The sequence below is a fragment of the Vanacampus margaritifer genome, chromosome 14 (assembly GCF_051991255.1).
Source record: "Vanacampus margaritifer isolate UIUO_Vmar chromosome 14, RoL_Vmar_1.0, whole genome shotgun sequence".
NCBI lineage: Eukaryota > Metazoa > Chordata > Actinopteri > Syngnathiformes > Syngnathidae > Vanacampus > Vanacampus margaritifer.
In genome coordinates, this window is record NC_135445.1 from 18,721,599 (window position 1) to 18,744,687 (window position 23,089).

The window sequence follows — 23,089 nt, forward strand, 5'->3', positions numbered from 1 at the left end:
GTGCTTATCGAGAGAGGGCGAGAGAGAGAGAGAGAGAGAGAGAGAGAGAGAGAGAGAGAGAGAGAGAGAGAGAGAGAGATCACGTTATTGTTATTATGTTTACTATCTTTACAAACACATTTCACATCACATTAACCTACTGTTAGGTTACTTCCCAGGCATTTTTTAATCAAAACTAGGCATTGCCATTTTTATAAGTTCCCTATTGTTGCCCAGTATCTGTTTTTTTTAAATTAATATTATTTTTGTGCCAATGACTATCAATCAATGTTACAGTCCTTCTGGTGCCCTCTAGTGGCAATGGTGTTTATTACAGTCAAATAGTTTGTGCGCAATATTGGATTTTAGAGTGTTTTCTGTTTTGCATTAACAACATAGATTCTTACCTTAAATGTCGCTCGACTTTTAACTTGCCATATGACTAGATTACAGTTTTCCTATTTGGGTTATGTCATAAATTCAACTCAACACACTCTTGCGCGAACAAATCACTGGCCAGATGATTGGGCCCATCCTGGACTTGTCCATGACAGGGCCTAGATACTTTTAGTCAATTCACCAGTCACACTCACAAGGTATAGCTAATTAATTAATTTCATAAATCAAGGAAAACAGATACCCACAGAAATATCACACAAGGCTCATGGAAAACATTCAAATTCCACAGTTTGCCTGTACTACATTCCAATGAGAATTTCGAGGCTGATCTGGAGGTCATCTGATTCATTAATAGACACAGGTTTACAGATGTTTATGGTTGCCCTCATCATATTTCAGACAGAAACATTAGGCAGGAGAGTTCAATTCAGTTCAATTATCTGTGTCATTATACAGCAACAAATCGCAACAAAAGTTGTCTGGAGCACTTTACACATGGAGTAAGTGTAGAATCACTCTCTTATTAATTTCAAGACTTCAACTGAACCCTACATGAGAAAGCACTGGGAGACGAAGACAAGGGAGTACTCTGTCAAAAGGGAAACTACTCGAGAAGACTTGAGACTTAAGTGCCAGCTGGGTTGAAAGAGTAATAGAAAAGAGAAGCAGAGAGAAAAAAAATTAATAGACACAGGTTTACAGATTAAATTTAAGATGGAAGCAGCATACACCACACCAACTGCACCAGCAGCAAAATTGCTATGGGGACCACCTGGGATGGACCAGTTATTGGTATCGGTCCAATAGCCGGCCTTATTTCAAGGTATCGAAAATTATTATTCATTTCATGCATTTTTTAGGAAAAATGCTATATGATGTTTAAATCCCGAATTCAATCATCCTTCTTGAAAATGTTCTGTCATTGATTTTTGTAGGGAAATTGTATGTATCTAAAGTAGGGATGGGTGAGTACAGATGCCAGGTATCAATAATGTGCCGATACCAGCCTTATTTTAAGGTATCTCGTGACGGATCGGCCACCCTCTAAAGGGCGTTTTACAATCAGGAACTAGAAATCAGAAATTAGAGGAATAGAGAACTGCCATTAATTTCATGCAATTGTAAGGAACAATACTATTGTATATTGGGATTTACAGGTCTTTCTTAAAAATTATCTGTCAATTTATTGGGGAGGGGATTTTATGTACTAGTGGTATCGGTATCTGATATTGGTATCGGTGAATACTCAAGAGTTGAGTACTGGTATTGTTATCGGTCTGAAAAAATAGCGGTAGCTGATTTTGGCTGCACCTCTGGAAACACGGGCATCTACTCCTACTGGGAGGAGGAAGAGCGTGGTTAGAGACACGTCATCAAGGCAAAAATCGAACCTGAGAGAACAAGCAGTACTGCAACTGTCTAGCGGTTCAACAAGGAACCACGGTAAAGTGGAGAGCAACCAACAAATCAGCAAAAGAAAATGCAGATCAATAGTAGGGATGGGCGTGTACCGATACCAGATATCGGCATCGGGAGGACATTGGGCTTGTTTTATGGTATTGAGTACTCATATAAGTTGCTGATATCAGTCACAGGTACACCCTTGTGGTGGTTATACTATAAGGAAGTAAATGGCATACTTGGTTGACAAGAATGTTGTGAACGGAATACATGTCAATTCCTTCAAATGCCCATTGAAGGTGCCATTTGTATACGCAGAGCTGAGAACTTCCATTAATCGTCACTTCCTGTCGATGGCGACGCCCACCTTCCGATGAGTGCACAATGACGCATAGCACGTTTAGGTTAGTCAATCTGTGTGAGTACCAACCGTGCATTCCGTGTATTTCGGTGAGGCTTGTTTTGTACTTGTACGTACCTATATTTTGTAGAAATGGAAGGTATTCTTCCTCTGGATACTGGAATATTGTATTGCATATCAAGATTGTCACCAACCACCGGAGTCACCCAGCTGTGATGTTCTTGAGCAAGACACCGATACCCTGAGCTGCTCCGGTGGGTGCCACTAGCAGTGTGTATTCGCTGGGGTGGGTCAAATGCAGAGGTCAAATTTCATGTACACATGTGTACAAAACAAATACAGAGGATCTTCATTCTACAGAGCAGCCTGGACAGATATGAACAAGCAAGTGTTTGCACTCTGCATTCTTTATTTGAAGGTATATGCATCACCATGATCTGGTATTGAGGGGCTATTCATACCAAAAATGTGTGTTTTTTGTTTTAATATGTTATTTATATTTTAATATATTCTCTTCTTTGCCATCACTCAGAAAACAAAGAAAAGCAAAACACGTTTGGTGATCTGTGAGCTCAGGTTGCATGTCGGCGATCTGAAACTCAGTGCTTGTTCTTTTGTATTTTGTTTAAACTTTGAATTGTACAACCTCAGTCAACATTCATGCATACACCAACCATACAATGGGATATAATTAGAATATCTATATAATCCTGTTCTACGAATCATTATGAGTCATTTTCTTGTCATTCTTGATCTTTTAGCGTCAGTTAGGCTTAGTGGATTACATTCAGTTGAATGTAGAATATTTTGTTGACTTATAATTGTATTATCATTTTAAATTTTCTGTACTGTGCTTTGGTACCGCTGCAGCTGTTGTGAAAGTGCTATCTATATAAATAAAGTTGAGCTGAGTAGAGACGCATCCAGTGACATCCTATGTTTTCAAACTGTCAACACAAACGGAGGGACATTAATCAGCAGCATATTCTGACAGCAGTGTACTTTTACATCCACAGGCATGCCAGTTAGAAGCAGAGCCATCTAGTGGACAGAAAAGGCCTCTGCAACATGTTTCAGCACATGTTCTGTTTAAGATGCCTTTAATAATATAAACGTCACATAATGGGCTTGTAATATACTAGTGAAGCACTAGACTAGAATGTAGAGTTTTACCATGTTGCTTGTCATTCTAGTAGCACACGGTCAATTAGTGCACAGTTTTGCCCTTCTAGTCCGCCAAAGTTGTAATAGTGAAAGCAAAAAGTACACAGTACTAACTAGTACATGGACCTTAAAAAGTACACAAAACAATAAACTCAGTACCATTATATACTTTCATAATTTCCATAATTTTATTTACAAATCACAGCAGACGTACTTTATGAAATATTTTTGTCATTTCTGTACACATTTACAAATCTGACGTGAGTGCATTCAGACATTATTTTACACATTTACAAACCTCGGATTATGCACATGTATTTTGTACATTTATTAAGCTTCATATTTCCCACATATTTTGAAATATCAATGGTATGATAAACTTCATTAAATATAAAAAGAAAACTCATCAGTGACTGCAGCATAAAAACTATTTAAAAGGTACATCAGCACTCTGATGTGATTCATCGCTTGAAAATAGAACTTAGCAACCACACCAAGCAGTAGAGTTTATTTATAGTACAATTGAAAAATGCAATTTTCTGCAAGGGTAAAAACTTCTTGATTAAAATAAATAGTTTTTAAAGTGACAGTGTGTAAAAGGAGGATCTGTGTGACGTATTGTTTATGTTTCGCACGTTGCATCACGGGAAACTGTGTGGCAAGAAACAACGTGTTTTATATGGAGTTTCATGGTTTTGCACATTTGGAGGAGGATAAAGAGAAGCAAATGGTTCATTCTTGTTGTGCCATCAATTGTACGGCCTGATAAAAAGTTTTTTTTAATCGCATTCCCACCGGAAGTCTCGCAAAAAATGAAAGAAATGGCTGCGAGCCGGGAGGGTATAACTTGACGGTCAAAGCCTGGATTCCGACTGATGCGGTTTGTGAGGCTTACTTCATTGCCGGTAAGTACTTGTGGCTATATATTTGTTATTTGGAGAGGATTTAAAGAAATAATAAATCGAGTTTGTGCATTATAAAATCCGCTGAGCCATAATGTTTTGCGGTCTTCTTCAGGTGTTCCAAAGCGCGATCGACAACTACCCTGACTTGTTCCTTGTCTTGAAATGGGCTATCCTGGATCGGTAAATGAGAAGGCTAAAGAAAAAGCCGCCCAGCGTTACGAACGGAGGATCAAAAGGCAACGAGTATCAGAATGTGTTATGGATTCCTATAAATGAGACAAAATATATTTTTGTGCCCAGTTTTTCACTTGAGTGTCCACATATTGTTTATCTTATCCAAATAAATATTGCATTCTGCATCTATGTTTTGATACCTGCCGACTGTGTCACTTGTGTACGCAGTAGCTATAGTTGTTAAGTCCTATCCTGACAGACGCATTAAAGGTCCTACAATGCTAGTATGCTAATGCTGCGTAACATGACTGCGTAAATGTCCTCAAAGCAGATGTGTGGCCAGGAAACAGGTGAGTCGGACCAAACTTTGTCATCATCCCAAGTCTCATATGGGCCTTCAATACCTTCAGTTTTGCCGCCAAACCTGCACTTTGGCAGTTAAAGTGCTTAACTAGCGGCGATTTCGCCCGCTAACTTTTTTGGTATACGCTGTCTATACAGCCAGCCATGTTTTCTGCCACTCAACCATCGCATACGCTAAAAAAAATGTCAACAAAGGATCCTCCTATAAGTGACCACTAGATGTTGCTATATCATAGAATCCATTTTGAAGCATGCACACTACGGTGGCTCAGAGAGACCACACTTCGTAAGTCTACTACCAATTCTTATTTTGCGTGAGTGAATAAACATCTTGGCGAGCGAAGACAACTTGGCATCTGGTGTGAAGCCCAGCGAACAATGCCGAAAGACCGAGCGAGTTGGATTTAGCCGGAACAGCTAAAAAAGCGGCTAGTTAGTCAGAGCCAAAAGGCTGGAGTGGCTAACAAGAGTGGCTAGCGGGAGAAGCTAGTATTATATATATATATATATATATATATATATATATATATATATAAGAAAAAGCTGGTGTTTTGTTGTTACTTTGATTTTTGGTCTTTCCATAACTTTGTTGGTTTTGTTTATTTAAAGTTTTACGCAGTTCCCCTGTTAGTGTTTTTTTTTTTTTTTGTTAAATAAATTGTTTTCAGTATTACATGCATCCCTGCCGTGGTTCTCCTGCCTCCCTGCATTTGAGTCCCCCAACCCCCTTCGTGACAAGTTGATCTTTAAGCTGCCTTTCAACAGTCATAAAATCCCCAGAATTTGGAAGTCTGCATTTGTTCTCCCCCCGTTAAAACAATTACAGATCAATTTCCAAGTTATGTATTTTAGTTAAAATATCTGAACGGATAGTTAGTGATCAATTGAAGGAGTTTTTAGAGTCAAATAATATTTTATTACTATTTCAATCAGGTTTTAGAAAACAGCACAGCACTGTTACAGCCGTTCTTAAAGTTTTAAATTATGTTATAGAAGCTCTGGACAGTAGGAAATATTGTGTTGCTCTTTTTCTTGATATGTCTAAAGCCTTTGACACAGTGGATCACAGCTTACATTAAAATATTGTCAACAACTTGTACAATATTGGCATTTCAAAATCTGCCTCTCATTGGTTTACTGACTATTTATCAAACAGAACACAGTGTGTGCATGTGGCTGGATCCACTTCTTCTGTTCAAAATGTCACTAAAGGCGTGCCCCAGGGATCAGTCCTGGGACCCATTCTATTTTCAATATATATATATCAACGGTCTGTGTGCTAATGTGTCAAATGCATTTGATCACTTTTATGCAGATGACACTATAGTTTAGCATTGCTGTTCATCCTCACTTATTCAGGCTTTTGAGTTTTTACAAGCTGCTTTTAATGTTGTCCAGTCTCACCTGAGGAGTTCGAAATTGGTTTTAAACACAGAAAAAAAAGCTCATGGTCTTCGCTACCACACGTGACTTACAAGGGAATATCTCAACCCTTGTAACTCAACAAGAAAGTTGGATAGAGCTGGTTTCTAAATACAAGTATCTTGGAGTCCTTCTTGACCGTGAGCTTTCTTTTATGGTGCATATTGCTTGTGAAGTTAAGGTTCTTTTACCGCAACAAATCCTGTTTTACAATTAGAGCCCGTAAATTACTTATGTCTGCAACATTTCTGCCACTTATTGAATATGGAGATGTGCTGTATATGGGTGCTTCACTGAAATGTCTTCAGTCTTTAAACACTGTTAATCACAGTGCCTTAAGGTTTGTCACTGGTGATGGTCGCCTCACACATCATTGTGACTTTTATATTAAATCTGGGTTAACTTTCTTAAGTGCAGGTAGGTACACTCAATGGCTGCCTTTGATTTATAAGACCCTTCTTGGCATGGCTCCATTATATTTAAGGACTTTTATACAGAGAACTGCAGGACATTATGCTTTACGGTCCTGTGACATTCTCTATCTTTCTGTCAGAACTGAACGAGGGAAGAGAGCATTCAGTTTTGCTGCCTGGAAGTCCTTACAGACTGAACTAAAGCTCTCAGAGCTTATTACACTTGGAGCCTTTCGATCCATATTGACTTATAAACAATGTGAGACGACTCAGCTGTGCCTGTGTTTATGAATTGGTATTTGTCCTTTAACGTGTATGCACTTTATTTTAAGACATCATACATTTGTAAAATGTATGTAAATGTATTGTATGTATAGTCTCAGTTTTAATGACGTGTGCTCTTGACCTCTTGGCCAGGTCACCTTTGTAAAAAAGATCTTGATCTAAATGGATTTTTATCTGGTTAAATAAAGGTGTATAAGTAGAAAAGCAGCCAAGATGATGAAAAAATGTTTCCCCCATTTCATGTCTACATTAACACACCATACCAGACCTATTTCTCCGGTTCTCCGTTCATGCAGATTTATTCATGTCTTCACCCTTCTTGGTCATCTTCCAGCTGAGAGTCCATGTCTTCTTAAGCAGGCCGTAGTCTTCATTTATAAGTCCTTTGTGTTTCACCTGCCGGTGCGCCGTAGAGAAGCACGCGACTTCGTCCTCGTGTGGTTTTTTCCAGCGACAAATCCTCCAAGATTCTCGCCAAGCCTTCATCTCTTCTTGCCTGGCCTCCATATCGTCCTCTTCATCATCTTCATCGCTTATCCTGTGCGCCACTGCCACCATCCAAGACTGCTTCCACGAGGAGAAGGAGGTGTTGAGTTTGTGGAACTGCAGGTGAAGTGGGACGTTCGGTTTGCGTTTGATTGCATTCCTGGATTCCGGCCTTGTCTCCTCAGCTGCTTGGGCTTCACGAAGTGATCTCTCCTCAGTGTCTTCTTCTTCCTTATTTTCTTCTTCTTCTTTTTCATTTTCTTTTTCATTTTCTTCTTCTTTTTCATTTTCTTCTTCTTCATTTTCTTCTGCTTCTTCTTTTCCTTCTTCTTCTTCACTTGCTTTCTTGTCATTTTCATTGTCGACTTGTCTTTTGTGGACTTTTTCTTTTCCCTTGTCCTCGTCGTCAAAAGAGACATATTCTTCCACATCGTCAACCTCGTCCTCCTCATCTTCTTCTTCATCCTGTAATTCTTCCTTGGTATCTGCTCCTCTGGATTGTTCTTTCCTGTCTTTTCGCCATTCATATTCAGTGTGTGTTTTCATTTCTGTAGCATTGTTGTCCCATTCATGACTTTCATCGTCCCCTCCATCACTGTTGTCTCCGTCTGCATTTGTTTTCTTACAATTTTCATCCCGGCCATGTTCTTTGTCGTTTTCATCATCAATGGCCTCCTTATCTTCCTCATCTTTGTCCTCCTCAATATCTCTTTGTGAGTCTTTCTCCTCAATCTCATCCTCCTCTTCATCTTCTTCCTCCATCTCTTTGACCTCCTCTTCCTGAGCCTCTTTTGTCGAGTCTTTCTCCTCAATCTCATCCTCCTCTTCATCTTCTTCCTCCATCTCTTTGACCTCCTCTTCCTCAGCCTCTTTTGTCGAGTCTTTCTCCTCAACCTCATCCCACTCCTTCGCCTCTTCTTTCTCGTCCTCTTCTTCCGTTTGGTCGTCCACCTCCTCAACTTCCTCTTCTTTATCATCATCATCATCATCCTCATCATCTTCATCATCATCATCATCATCATCATCATCATGTGTTTCTCTGACTGCCCGATCTACTTGAGCCCGTATTTTAATCGATTCTCTGTCTTCCTGTTCATCCTTATCTTCCTCCTCATCTTCCAAATTTTCATTTGAAATCATTTGTAATATTTCTCTGAGCTGCAGTGTGATGTTCCTGTATTCTTGCTCTTCCTTTACTTCCTTTCCATGATCGTTATCCATGCGCTTATCAATTTTCCTATTCTTCTCAGCTTCATCCTTCTCCTCATTCTCGTTTGTATCAACTCCATTGTCTGCATCGTACCCATTAAATTCCTCCTCCCCCTTCTCCTCCTCCTCGTCTGTGCTGTTATGCTGTTCATTGACTTTGTCGTCCTTTTCATCGTCAGTCATCCTATTGTCTCCATCTTCATCATCTTCTTCCTTCTCGTGATTATGAATGTCATTGTTATTCTGTAGTTTCATGTCATACGTGTCAATGTTCTCCTGAAGCTCTTCATCTTCCTCATTCAACTCCTGCCTTTCATCTTCTATGCTCTTCTCTTGGTTTTCTATATCTTCCTCCTCCTCGATAGACTCATTTTCATTATTGTCCCCATTATGTGTTTCTGTCTTTATGTTTATATCCTCTTCATTGTGTTCAATCTCTGTGTCCTCCACTTCCTCTTCCTCATCAACTCCTTCATCCTCCTCTTGATCGTCCTCACTACCCTCTTCTTCATCCTCTAATTCCTCCTCATCAAACCCATCGTTCTCCTCGTCATTGTCCACTCCTTCATCCTCTTCTTCTGTGTTTTTAAACAATTGAAAATCCTCTGATTCATTGTCTTCTACCTCATCCAGGCTATCGTCTTCTGGCAGGTTCCATCTTTTCACAGTCTTCCAAGAATCCCACCACTCGCTGGTATCAGCATTCCCATTATTCAGTTCCGATGTGAGGAGGGCGTTGAGAATGTTGCGTCTCCTTGTCAACATGTTGCTATGTCTTTGATGGGATTGTAATGAAGACCTACACCACCTGCGGGCACAATATACCATCACATAGTTCTACATATTTTGACACTGGAAAAAGTACATCTACAATTCAGTAGCATTCACTGCACTGCTTTCATTTAGCCTATTGCAGGATCGTAAAGGTACAGTACCAGCTCTACTTGACTCAGTAAAGGCAGCCGTTTTTCACTTCAAAACAGTACTGCAGGAACTTGCAAAAACTATGCAATATGAAAAACTAATGTTAACACACCCAAAAAATTGAGAATTTTTCCTTTGCTTTCCTTTAAAGCTACAGTAAATATTCAAGAGTACAGCTTGCAAAGAAGTGAAGACTGTAGAGTATACGGAGTGTACGCCTGCAGTGTCCAAAGCTAAGGAACAGCAGAAGGGTAGGATAACATTACCATGTGTGTTTATTTTTGTCATCTTCAAATGTTACAAACTGCCCTACATTATTTTACGTCAATTTGAACTTTTGTTCCATGAAATTGTAGGAATTTTAGTGCTGTCAAAGTTAAAGCATTAACTCATTGATTAATCACAAAATATTATTGCATTAATCTTGTAATAATACAGAGTAATCCCACTATTAATTTTGACCACAGAAAAACAAAAAACAAAGAATGATTGTTTATGTGTGCCTTGCAACTGGCTGGCGACCAGACAAACAAATGAACGAAAAACTGCAAAAATATTAAATTAGAGAAAAAATTTGTGAATATGTAAATGGAAAACACATGGTGGTAGCTCTTTGTGCTCACAGAAATGTTTCAAGCCCAACTTAAGTTCCCATGTACTTTTTAAAACATTTAACACAAACCTACCAAATCAACTTACATGATACATATTCATTAGTCTAATAAATCCTATATATTTGAAATGCTTAATCAGATTAATCAGGTTTATGTATTTAGTATTAATAAAGTATAATTACTCTAAATTATTAATAATGACAGTATTTATTTAAAATGCATAAATGAAATTGTTTGAATTGCATATTACACATAATAAATATCCTGCGATGTGAAAAACACGTATGTCCATGCTTTTGTTGTTGTTGGGGTTTTTTTTCATTTAAAAAAAAAATTGGGGACATCCCAAAAACGTAAATAAATAAATAAAATTAGGTTTGTGTTAAAATTATATTTAAAAAAATAAACAAAGTAAATGGGAATTTTTTAAGGTACAAAAAATACATAATTAATTAGAAAAATATTTTTTTTTCTTTTTTTTTAAGTGATTTCTGTTATTTCTGTGAGTGTGTGCGGATATCACTTTGCATAAGATGTGTAACGACTCACCTGAGCTGCAGCCTGAAAAGCCAACAAGAACTCCAGATCTTCTCATGGTCTTCTTCTTCCTCCAGAGTAGTTTCTGAGATCAGCCAGGACTTATTCCACCCAGTCAGAAGCACATCATTTATTTTCATAATTTCAACTGTGAGCTCAAAGAGTGTACAGTCTTCAGCTCTAACTGTAGGTTTTGAAAGTCTCCATGAATCCTCCCACCCTGGAGGCTCATCCTATTTGAAACAGAATTTGTATGGTTTATGTTTCTGATTGAAATAAAATCATTTGGGAATTGAGTGAAAACAATAAAATAAAGTCTCTGTTGACAATAAGACCTACTGTACCTGCTCCAGCAGTTGGTGTAATTGGTCAAACTTGTTACAGAAGCTTTGTTCGAAAGCAGGCCAGTCACAATCCCACTTTTGCTTCTGTTGTCTGAAAGCAAAGTTCATAATTTTCCAGGTGCCAGCCCATCGAGGAAGTTGATATATGCCGATTTCTGGATGGGGGGTCTCATCTCTGTTCAACAAAACATCCCAATGGAATTGTTTCTCCTCAGAACACTCCGGCAGGATTGAACCTTTTACCTGTAACACAGAGCAGTTATCGCCTTGCTCGAATTATATTCAGCATATTGATTATGGATGTCGGAGAAAAAAAGTCAATCCACATTATTTATTTTTGTTCAGCAGTGGTGAAGAAATCCCATTCGGTTTGTAGAAAATGCAATTTCTGGAAAAATGTGAAGGCTGTAAGGCTGAATGAAAACCTGTGGAATGATTTGGAATTATATTGAATGATGTCAAATGATATCGAATGACCTGGAATTAGGGGTGTTAGAAAAAATCGATTAGGCAATATATCGCGATATTACAGCGCGCAATTCTCGAATCGATTCGATGTGCGACCGAACATAAATTTTTTAATGGGAATATTCAACAAAACGTCTTATCTAGGGTTAAGATTCACACATTAAGCATGGAAGAATGTTATATTAATGGAACATTAAGCCTTCATATTTTATTTCAGTGCTGTTTAAACATGAAACAGACTGCAACCTGTTTGTTAAATGCAGTGGCTCAGTTATAAGCCTGAATTTTCAGATAAATAAATACATTTTCATACAAATCTTACAGTGTACATGTACAAGTTTACTGATAAGTATTTTATAAATTTGAGTTAAAAAAAAAAGCGCAATAATCAATTTATAGATTCGTAACGGGATTAATCGGTATCGAAACGAATCGTGACCTATGAATCGTGATACGACTTGAATCGCCAGGTACCAGGGAATTCACACCGATATACAATGACCTGGAATGAGCTGAACATTCTAAGGTTGGAATGGTTTTAATTCATACAGAAATATAGAAGCAGTTGAAGGAAGAAAAATAGCACAACATTTAAAATAAAGTAACAAGAAACAAAGAAACAAGAAAACAAGGAAGAAAGCAGGTAAGTAATGGAGGAAGGAGCAAATAATCGAGTAAGCAATGGAGTAAGATGAGAAGAATTAAGTAAGCAATGAAGTAAGAGGCGTAGAATCGAGTAGCAACAGAGTAAAGATTGACGAATTGAATAAGCAATGGAGTAAAGAGCGAGGAATCGAGTAAACAATGGAGTAAGGGTCACTGTCTGTTGAAATCGGGTCACTTCATGTTGAAATCGGGTCACTTCATGTTGATATTAGGCCATTTCTGCCAATTTATTCACAAATGTAGATAATATTAAATGTCAACCTTTGTTTTTGATTTATTGTAAGGAAATTGAAGAGTTTGGAAGGACATTGCATAGGGTGAAGACGAAGCAAGCCTTGTCTGTATTTAATAACTTAAAAAGTTTACTGTCCAATTAGACCTTCTGTTGTTTTTGTTGTTTTTTTTGTTTTCTTTTTCTTGTATCTTGTTTGACAGCGCCGTTTATGTGCTCAGTTTGAATTGGATGTTGACGTGTGAATTAATAAAGAAAGCAACAAAAAAAAATAAAAAATAGGCCATTTCTGGGTCACTTCCTGTTGAAAGCAGGTCACTTCTGGCTCACGTCCTGTTGATATCGGGTCACTTCCTTTTGATATGAGGCCACTTCCAGGTTACTTCCTGTTGAAATCAGGTCACTTCCGGGTCACTTTTTGTTGAAAACAGGCCACTTCCTGTATAAATTGTTGTTGTCCTGTTGATTTTAGGCCACTTCCGGATCAGTTCCTGTTGATTTTAGGCCACTTCCAGGTTACTTCCTGTAGAAATCAGGTCACTTCCGGGTCACTTCTTGTTGAAAACTTATTTTTCTTTTCTTCTTCTTCTTTTATCGCCTTTTTTTCTTCAAAACAAAAAAAACTAAAGGTCTAATCCGACAGTAAACTTTTTAAGTTATTAAATACCGACAAGGCTTGCTTTGTCTTCACCCTCCTCAATGTCCTTCCTCTTCAATTTCCTTACAATAAATCAAAAACAAAGGTCGACGTTTAATAAATCTACATTTGTGAATAAATTGTTTTGCCATTATTATCAAAGTATTGATCATCATTTTCCTTGTTCTGTCTTGTGTTACAATCCCAAACTTAATGTTCTTGAAATCCAGCGCTGAAATGCTTTCCAAAATGTCTTGGTGTACACACATTCAAAAAACAAATGTTCCAAAGTCTCTTTATCACAGCCACAAAAAGCACAGCAGATTTGTTCTACCTTAAACCTCTGTTTCATAAAGTCCCCACAAGGATAAACATCATCCATCACCTTAAAATGTATTTCTTTAGCCTTTGGTGATATGGGTAGAGGAAGGTACCGGGTTCTAATTCTAACACTCATGTCTTGAGTATATTCTTATAACAAATGTTTCCTTTTTATAGGCAATGAAAATATCTTGGATGTAAGGCTACCACGTAAAAAAATATTAGTACATCTTTTAGCTATAAGATTAACCTCGTCAATAAAGAGTGATGGAATTGTAGGTGTTCTTAGGTCATAAAGTAACATTCCTTCACTATGTTTACCATAGCTTGTGGTATAGCGTGTATTACCCCTGAATATTGTTGCTTCGTACAACTTAAATCAAATTTAGTGACAAAATCCTCAAATCTAAGAAATTCTCCACTTATATCCATTAGGTGCAAGATTGACCAAATACCTTTCTCTGCCCAATCATGATAAATCAAAGATTTTCTTTTCACTAGAACACATCTATTATTTCAGATAGAAACAGAATTTGGAGTAAAGTTATGATTATAAATCAATTTCCAATGCAACAAAACCTGATAATAAAATTTTGATAGTTTAACTGGCAACTTAATAACACAAAAATCACACCTTAACAAAAAAATTATACCCCCACGTTCTTTAAATAATTTCGAGGGAATATAAAACCAAAAATGATCCATATCCCCTTTTAAACACTGTTGCAACCACTTGAGTTTTATCATACCATTTATTACTTCATAATCAATCACATTCAGCCCACCTTCTTCAAATGGTTTCACTACATCCCCTTTTCTCAAATAGTGATGTTTGTTTTTCCAAATGAATTAAAAATTGATTTATTGATTTAATTAAAGGATCCGAAATGTATAAAGAAAAGGCTGGGTATATAAATCTTGGGAGAATCTCAATTTTGATTAACAAATTACGTCCGAAAATTGACAGATCTCTTTGTAACCAGGAATTAAGTATAGATTTGCTTTTTTCCAACACTGGTACAACATTCAAGTTTTCTCTGGTTTTACAGTCTTTTGTTATAGTCACACCTAAATATTTCACCTCATCTTTCACTGGAATTCCATATAAATCCGGTGGGTGATTAACTGGTGGAATATATTGAAGCTGGAATGAAGTGAATCGGATGAAAGTCAAGTCTAAAAATTGTCTCGCACTGCCCCTGTATAAAGGTGTCAGTTGATAAGAAACACTTGCACTTCGTCACGCACACACACAATGGTTTTCAACTGAGATTTATGAGAAAGCGCACACCTTGATACACATTAAAGAAAGGGCTCGTTAAAACGGCAAGGGTTTGGGGAACGTTTGGGGAGCATGTTCTTATTTTTTATATTGGATAAAAAAATGACAGAATTAGAGCAGGTAAAAAAACAGTAAGTAACTTTTAGAGATTTTGCCCGAAAAAGGCAGCAACAATTACATGGGGTTGAATGGGTAAAAATGGTGTCTTCTCTTCACTTTAATTCAAATAAAAGATACCAAATGACGACTTTGCCAGACAAAAGTGGGTTTGTCTGAAAGAAGACCCTTGTGACTACAAAATGTCCAAATTTGATGTTTAGTGAGCAAATATTGTGGCCACGGTGACGAGTTCATCTGTAATGTTTCGAAAACGCTCCTCACTCTGACGCTGATTAGTACGCAAACGTAGAGCTGCCAATGTGGAGTAAACATTTTGGGCTGGCGAGTACGTTCGAACGTACTTGCAAATATGTTAGAATGTACTCGCAAATACGTTCAGACGTATTTGCAAATATGTTCAAACATACTCGGAAATATGTTCGAATGTACTTGTAGGCTAAATGCTACAAAGTTATCATAACTTCCCATCATGCCACGGGTTATTATTTGCGCATGCGCGAGTGACAACAAAACCTATTTTTTTAGGCATTTGGGCCACATTGCCAATTCGTTTCAAAATTAAATAGAAAAAAAACATTGTTTACTTGTAACATTTATAATTCATTATGTCTGCAGTGCATGATTTAGGTTCGTCATTTTTCGCCCCATAATGCAACGGGGTATTTGCACACACGCAACTGTACTTCATGGAGGTAACGAGTGGACAGGAGCCTTGCCGACAGTGAAAAATTAGTAAGTAAACATAATTTGTTCGTAATTTTTATGGCTTTATTATGTATGCATTGCATGATTTCCGTTCGGGCAACTCATTGAAACGTATGCCAAACGCAGCAGTTATCGTCGTGGCCGGCAACAAAGCCACGTAGCGAAGCGAGACAGAAAGGAAACATGACTCACGGCAAAATAGCCGGTTCTCAGCAACGTACACATCACGCTAAAGTAACCTATTGATAGGAAACCACAGTGAAATAGCCCTTCACGTAAGGCCAATAATATATCGCTTCGGCGATTGACCAATCACGGCAAAATAACGCTAGTAGGAGTGCTGCCAGTCTAATGCTGCCTCCCATTTACCCTCGATTGGAAAGCCTTTTAGCATCTTTTGTTCCAAGCCCGGCCTGTTCCAAAAATACAAACCCAAACACCATGGAATTTAAAATGAACATAGTTTTCCCTTAAAATTATATATTTTTTTCAGTTTAAACTTTTGACCTGTTCTCTGTGTTCTATTCTGAATAAAATATTGAAATTTGGCACTTCCACATAATTGCATTCAGTTTTTATTCACAATTTGTGTAGTGTCCCAACTTTTTGGGAATTGGGTTTAGTTTACCAGTGATGGAGCATTGTGATTTCCTAGTGATGTTGTATAAGCAATATTTTGAAAATGTAAACAGTAGTAGAGATTTATAGAAATATAGTGCTGCATGTTACTGTTTATCTCTTTCCCTAATACAGTGGTACCTCGGAGTTCGAACATAATTTGGTCCTGTGAAGTATTTGAAGTCCGAATTGTTCAACCTCCAAAACTGTTCCCAAGCTCCAAAACCAGAAAATTCCTATTTTAATTCCTATTTATGTTTTTTTTATATATATATATTTACAGTACAGTACAGTATTTAAACAATAAAAAATACCTTACCTTTTTTGTTGTGATGTGATGGCATCAGTGGATGATAAATGCTATGTTAATGCTAGCTTTGGTTTAGTGCTGAGTTTGTGTATTTTACATTGGGCATATTGTTAGACTACTAAGCGGTCCTTGTGTGCGTTTTTTAACGTCAGGCACGTTGTTGAACAGCTAAGGGGATCCTCGTGCCAGTATTTACAGAAGTAATCACGGTAGTTTCAACAGCGCGATAATCTCCTTCCTAATTCCACTGTGTTTTGTAGCGTTGTATGTTTTTCCTTGGGCCCATGGCAAAGAAAATTGTCGTGGAAAAATCTAAATGCACTGGCGAGTATTGAGCACCTCCGGGGGCATTCACGATCTGAATGGAAATGAGCAGTGCACCGTCTCAACTATCGCAACGTGAGCATTCGGCATTGCTCGGCTTCACTCGGCTTCACTCGGCTAACCGTTTTCAAAGCTTAGCTTGATTTGCTTGGGTGTTCAAACTCCGAAAATGAGTTCAGACTCCGAGGCATTTTTTACTCAGATTTTTTGGTTGAAGTCTGATTTGTATGAGTTCCGAGACGTTCAAACTCCAAGGTTCCACTGTATTATGATAAATCATTAACATGATCACTGATCAGTGTCTTACTAATATATATTATAAATACAATTTTGAATGTCAGCAAGAGAAATGTAGTAGAATTAAGAAAATACCCGTGAACTTTGCTGAAGCTTTTTTTTTTTTTTGGGAAAATTCATTGAGATGGAATATGTTTGCAGGTGGACCACTCACTTTTTCACTTACTGCAGACAATTTTGCTGCAGAATTTTTTTTTTACAAAACGCTTTTGTCTTGCAGTATTGTTCAGTATCGGTGGATACCAGAGCCCCAAGTGTCAATATTAGAAAAGCTGTGTCTATGCATCCCTAGTTCTAAGTCAGTCCCCCTGACAGTACATCTGCAAAGCACCACCTATTCTTCATAATAAGGCCTTTAAATAAGACACAATGTAGCCTGTTTTGTATATTTTTCATAGAGCTGTCAAACGATTACATTTTTAATCAGATTAATCGCATTTTAGAATTTTGACTAATCACGATTAATTGCTTAATTAAAAAGGGTTTTATCAACATTTTTGGGCAGCAGCCAAATTTAAAGAGCACCTGTTATGTGTTAATTATTTCGACTTTTAATGTTATGAGGACGTCTTCATTTTTTCATCCACTGCCCATTCTCTTCCTCCTCTTTTTCTAATCATTTAATTACTTGCATAATTTAAAATAAAAATAAAAATGACCCCAATATTTTGACGGGAACAAATATGCTGAATGTCATACGTAAACATTTATTAAATGCTTTACTTTAATACATGTAGTTGTGTTTATTGCTCAAACACAACCTGTGCTCCCATTAACGTAAACATCCGCTGTCAGCTAAATGATCATATGTGGTCAAAATTAATAGTGTGATTAAGCTGCGTTAATACATGATTGATGCGATATATAGTTTTGTCAAGCTACCAACATTTTGGTATCAGTTCTGGTACCAGGATGTAGTTCGATACTTTTTGGTACTTTTTCCAAATCAAAAGACAACAACAAAAAAGTCATTTTTCTTCAACATTTTTTCTTGTATCTTTAATTTATATATATATATATAGAGAGAGAGAGGGGGGGGAAGGGGATTTTTTTTTATGTTTTGGGTTGGCCCAGGGAAGAAAAGATCTGCCATCCACTGAGCAGCAGCTGAATCCAATCTCCATATTCAGAACCAAAACAAGAACAATCTGTAGTAAGCTGAACATACTTGAGGACCATTAATGGAAGACATTCACAAATCGAACCTTGACAGTAAGCAGAAAGCGAAGGGAACCGTTTTTGTTTCTGAAACCGAATTATCTTTGTTCTCCACACTGTTATGAAGAGAATTTCTGTCACTGGTTTATAGAAAAGTTTAATAGTATTAGTAGTAGTAGTAGTAATAGTAGTAATAGTAGTAGTAGTAGTGGTGGTGGTAGTGCCCATTATGGCTCTTCTTTTGGGCTGTGTATGTGAAACAGAATAAGAATTTTAAAACACCTTTTTTGACTGAATGTGGTATATCAATGTTCTTATTCCTATTTGGCTCAGTTGATGATGTCCTGTAGCCATCTCAATGTTTGATCATTTGCCTTAACTTCTTAGACATCATTCACACAGACAGACAAGTCGAATGTGTAATTTTCATGCACTCACCTGCTTCCAGGACTGGCTCCAGCCAATAGTCGATGTGCACTCAGGCTTTGATGCATATTCCACAGGTTTGTACATGTACCTGACCACAACTATAGTTGTAAATCCTTGGGTTTTGGTTTTTATCTCATTGGCCTTAAGAAAAAGATACTTTGGTGGTTTCAGACTCATCCAGGACTCTTTCCAGTGTAACCGGAAAATGTCCACTTCAACCCTACGCTTTCCTATAAGAGGTTGAGGCGATTCCCTCCTAGGAGGAGGTGGTGCAGGTTTACTCTTGGGTTTGGGAGGAGGGGGAGGTACGATTTTGAATTTGATTCTTGGCTTGTTTTTTTCTTCTTCCTCTGAAGTAGCCCCCTGAAAGTCGGAGGTTTCACCTTTTGTCTGATCTCCATTGTTCACCAGAGCCCAGTGATAGTTCCACTTTGAGTAAAGCCTGTAGGCAAATCCAAAGGAAAACAATGTGTCAATGTTGAGAAAATAAAACACTTCTTGAATTCACTTGATTTGTATTTAAATCTACTCTTACTAGTACTACAGTTACAAGTCACCAGTGTGTTTGTGATTTCAGTTGTTTATGTCTATACATGAAATACTCACAATTTGAGGGAACTTTTTTCCTTCAATTGCCCCTCCCGTTTGCACTGGTCTGCTATTGTCTGTGCTCGCTTCTCCCATTGGTCTCTTAGCCGCCCATTGCTGAAGGACCTCTGCTCACCTTTCTTTGACAGCATCCTGATTGCAAGAAGAAATTTTGTTAACAATTGATCTAATATTGTGAACGTTAACAAGCAAAGTTTGAATTGATGTTTGATCTTCTAATTCTGTGAATGTTAAAAGCAGAGTTTCAATTTTTTTTTTAAGATACAGAGAACCAATGATTTTCCCATAATTACAATTCATTTAAATCCTGTTTATACATTATAAAAAAAATCCATTCATTCATTCTTGAAGCTTACTATCCAAATAGTTCACCAAAAAAAGTCTAGCTCGTGTAGTTTCACATGCACACAAACCCCCGTGCTGAACAATGCCTTGACTGTTATTTGAACTGCAAAATTACTTCAATCTAACAAGAGTGTCCACAACTCCCCGTAAAAATAACTGGAATCGAAACACCAGAATTAGATATATTTGGGGTTCATTTAATTTGTTTATGAATCACAATCAGCATTTTTAGTTAATGCTATGGTATAGCAAATGTTTATGCTATGTTCTAATTGGTATTTAACAAAAGATTGTGACATTGACATTGACTTTGTCACCATTTTTGTTTTTTGTTGGAATATGACATGACTGTTGCTTTTGCTACTGCCTGAAACAAATAAAAATGAAATGCTGTCATTTCCGGAAAATGAGCAGAGATGGCAAATCCAGGTCCAGAAAGTAAAAACCCTGCCACAGTTTGTCTTGTGACTAAAGCCAAACTGTGGCAGGGTTTTTACTTCCTGGACCTGGATTTGCCACCTCTGAAAATGAACGACGCTTGTATCACCATGGCCACCTCACTAAGAAGATTAAAGATAAAGGAGGCTTGCACCTGCATGAAAACCGCAATTTGCCCATTTTCCCACCTGAGTGCATGTGCACTGTCTACTAAAATAGATCCCTAAGAGTTGTTCATATCTAATTTTGACTCCAAAGCCAAATGAGGAAACAAAATACCACATTTCCTCATGATGAGCAACCTCTCAAATGGTCCACACAGTCATTGGATACTTTGTTAAGCTAAAACATTGATTAGAGCCACTTGAAGTTGCATATCCTTGAATTTTGCGTCCTGGTTTAGCCGTATTATCAGAGATAGGGAATTACAACATGTCTAATATTAAGTGTCAGAGTCAAGTATTTGGTTGAGTTCCCATAAATTGCACATTGATGTATGACTCGGCAAACTGTGACATGAGATATCATCTCTCTTTTTACACACACAAGCGGTTGTCAAAAGCAACTCAAATAAACAATAAACAAATAAACATCACTTGTAATGCATTTTAAACTTGATGTTTAAATCACATAAAACATATAGTGCTTTGCTTGATATAAACTTTACACCGGACAGAATGTACAGTAGCGACCTAGTTTAGTTTTGAATAATAGGTTTCAATGTACTGTAAATGTTTATCTTTTGCCAAGTTTTTATCATGTTTATAGAGGAAATTATAAATAAATAAATAAGATTATTAAGAATTATTAGTAAGTATGTATATATATATATATACTGTATATATATAATGTTAATGTTAATGTTAATATTAATAATGTTATTAGTAATAATAATAATCATCATAATAATCATAAATATAAATTGTGTTGCCTGTGCACAAAAGTTACGTACATGTAAATTGAGGATCAGCCTTTAATCCTTCTGTCAGCAGGATGAACCTTAGGGCTCAACAGTGTCTCTGGTGTTGAGAGAAGCTGACTAATTCAATAAGTATTATCTAAAATTAGGCAATGATCTTTGATCTCCACAGACAGCCCCACTGAAAATACAATTACAGTGACCTCAGTATATTAAGATGATGCAGTCACAAAAAGATGTCATTTTCGAAGGGGCAAAGATGAGACCTGAGAACGATGTTTGGGTTTCATAAAAATGAAGTCAGAACTGGCAGGTCTTCCGCAAACTGATGCAGCCTGCCCAACATGCAGAAATCAAAGACACAAAGATAATATAAACTAGATTTTGATATACGTATCACTATCACTTATATTGAGGGTTGGGGAATCCAGGTCAAGAAAGTAACAACCCTGACACAAACTTGCTTTAGCCACATGTGCTTCCACTCAACTGGCAGGTAAACAAGCTCGTGGCCACCTGTTGAGTAGAAGCACCTGTGGCTAAAGCCAAACTGTTTCAGGAATTTTACTTTCTGGACCTGGATTCCCAAACCCTGCTTATACTATTGCGGTTTTACACAAACTGGTGTGTACCACTATATCCCACTTGGCGTTAACATTTTTTAATTTGTTTATTTTTTTTCCATGATGACGGCAGCCCAAAAATAAAGACGGTCAAGTTTGTACTTAGAAAGTACAAATTTGAAAAACAATTAAAAAAAAAAAAAGTCTGAACTTACCTGATGTATTTTGTCCAGTCAGTTGATTTCCCTTTGAGTGTTTGTTAGCTTTATCCAACGCTATACAGTAAAGATAGGGGTCAAATGCAGTACGTATCCAAGGTGCTGGTCTGTCGCTACAGTATTTCACGGCCTGTGGGCCACACGAATGTCTTCAGTCTCTTGGTCTTGGTCTGTTGTGCTGTTGGCTTAAACAAGCCCAGACTTAGTCTGCGCTGTGTATTAGCTGTGTGGAAAGCAAGTCTCCCTCCTTGCTATTTTTACATTGTATGTGAGTAGATTCTGAGCTGCAGCTCTAAATTTAGTGTAGTGGGACGCAATGCCAAACACGAGAAGCCCAGCCTGCTAGTGAGATACAGACAAGAAATATGAAATCAATGAAACGCCTAATTCCAAAAAAAAGATGGCAACTGCCACCATTTCACAGTCATTAAGTGGTCAATGGTATCAAATGCTCTACATAAATCAATGAATACACCCACAACAGTTTTTTTTAATCTGTTGCTGTTACTATATTTTCAACAAATTAAAACAAATTATATTTTTCTCCTCTCTCTCTTTTCCTTTGGCCGTTATCCAATATAGATTTTTTTTTGGGGGGGGGGGGCAGTTGGGTTAGTGGAGTTTTAGTTTAGTTTAGTTTAGTTTAGTTTAGTTTAGAACATTTTAACACACGGCGGCCAAAGGTCCCGTGTGTTTTTGTTTTCATGTGCTACGACGTGCTGTCTTGTCACATAAAGTGCATTACAGTAGGCTACTAAATGTCTGGAGAGAGTTTTCTGCAGTGCTCAATAAGCTCTCACTCAGGTTTTGGTGGGGAATGCTCACCTCTACTCGACTCTGCTCAACGATCGGCCAGCCAGCGTCTGCTCAACTCAGGAACTTTTTTTTTTTTACCAGCTGGGACACAAATCACATCCACTAATTTAAAAGAATGACTAAATACCTATGTATGCTATACATGCAAATACACATAATTAAATATACATCACTATACATTTTAAATGTGAGTCACAACAGTGCCCTGAGATTGGCTGGCAACCAGTTCAGGGTGTACCCCGCCTGCTGCCAGGAGCCAGCTGAGATAGGCACCAGAACCCACGTGACCCTTGTGAGCGAATAAGCGGTTCGGAAAATGGATGGATGAAGTCACAACAGCGTGCATATTAAAGGTAGTATATAATTTAGTGCCATCTAGTGGTGATGCAACAGATTGCACACAAAAAAACAAAAACAAAAAACAGCATACACACTTGGATGTCCTTTAATATAACGATAACGTTTGGCACAGCCTTCAACAGATCATCATTTGTTCTTCTTGGAGTTTATCAGCCCAGGTGGCTCTAATAACCTCCTGTCAAAGCTCAAGGTCAAGAAGGCTACTGGTCCGGATGACTTAAGCTCAAGGCTCCTCAAATCCTGCGCAAGGCAACTGTGTGGAATTGTGTAGCGT

General features: G+C 37.6%; 1 protein-coding gene across 2 annotated transcripts; it reads right to left on the reverse strand.

The window, feature by feature from the left end:
- Positions 1-3,581: 3,581 nt before the first annotated feature.
- LOC144063620 (uncharacterized) lies at positions 3,582-22,531 on the reverse strand. 2 transcript variants are annotated; one of them, XM_077585338.1, is made up of 6 exons: positions 22,465-22,531; positions 19,154-19,288; positions 18,557-18,989; positions 10,981-11,223; positions 10,649-10,869; positions 3,582-9,369 (listed from the first exon to the last, which is right to left on the reverse strand). In XM_077585338.1, the coding sequence occupies exons 2-6, from the start codon at positions 19,285-19,287 to the stop codon at positions 7,155-7,157; spliced, it is 3,246 nt and encodes a 1,081-aa protein (XP_077441464.1). In that variant the 5' UTR covers position 19,288; positions 22,465-22,531; the 3' UTR covers positions 3,582-7,154. The 2 variants fall into 2 exon arrangements, with proteins under 2 accessions (XP_077441464.1, XP_077441463.1); XM_077585337.1 differs by lacking the exon at positions 22,465-22,531 and adding an exon at positions 21,637-21,829.
- Positions 22,532-23,089: the final 558 nt, after the last annotated feature.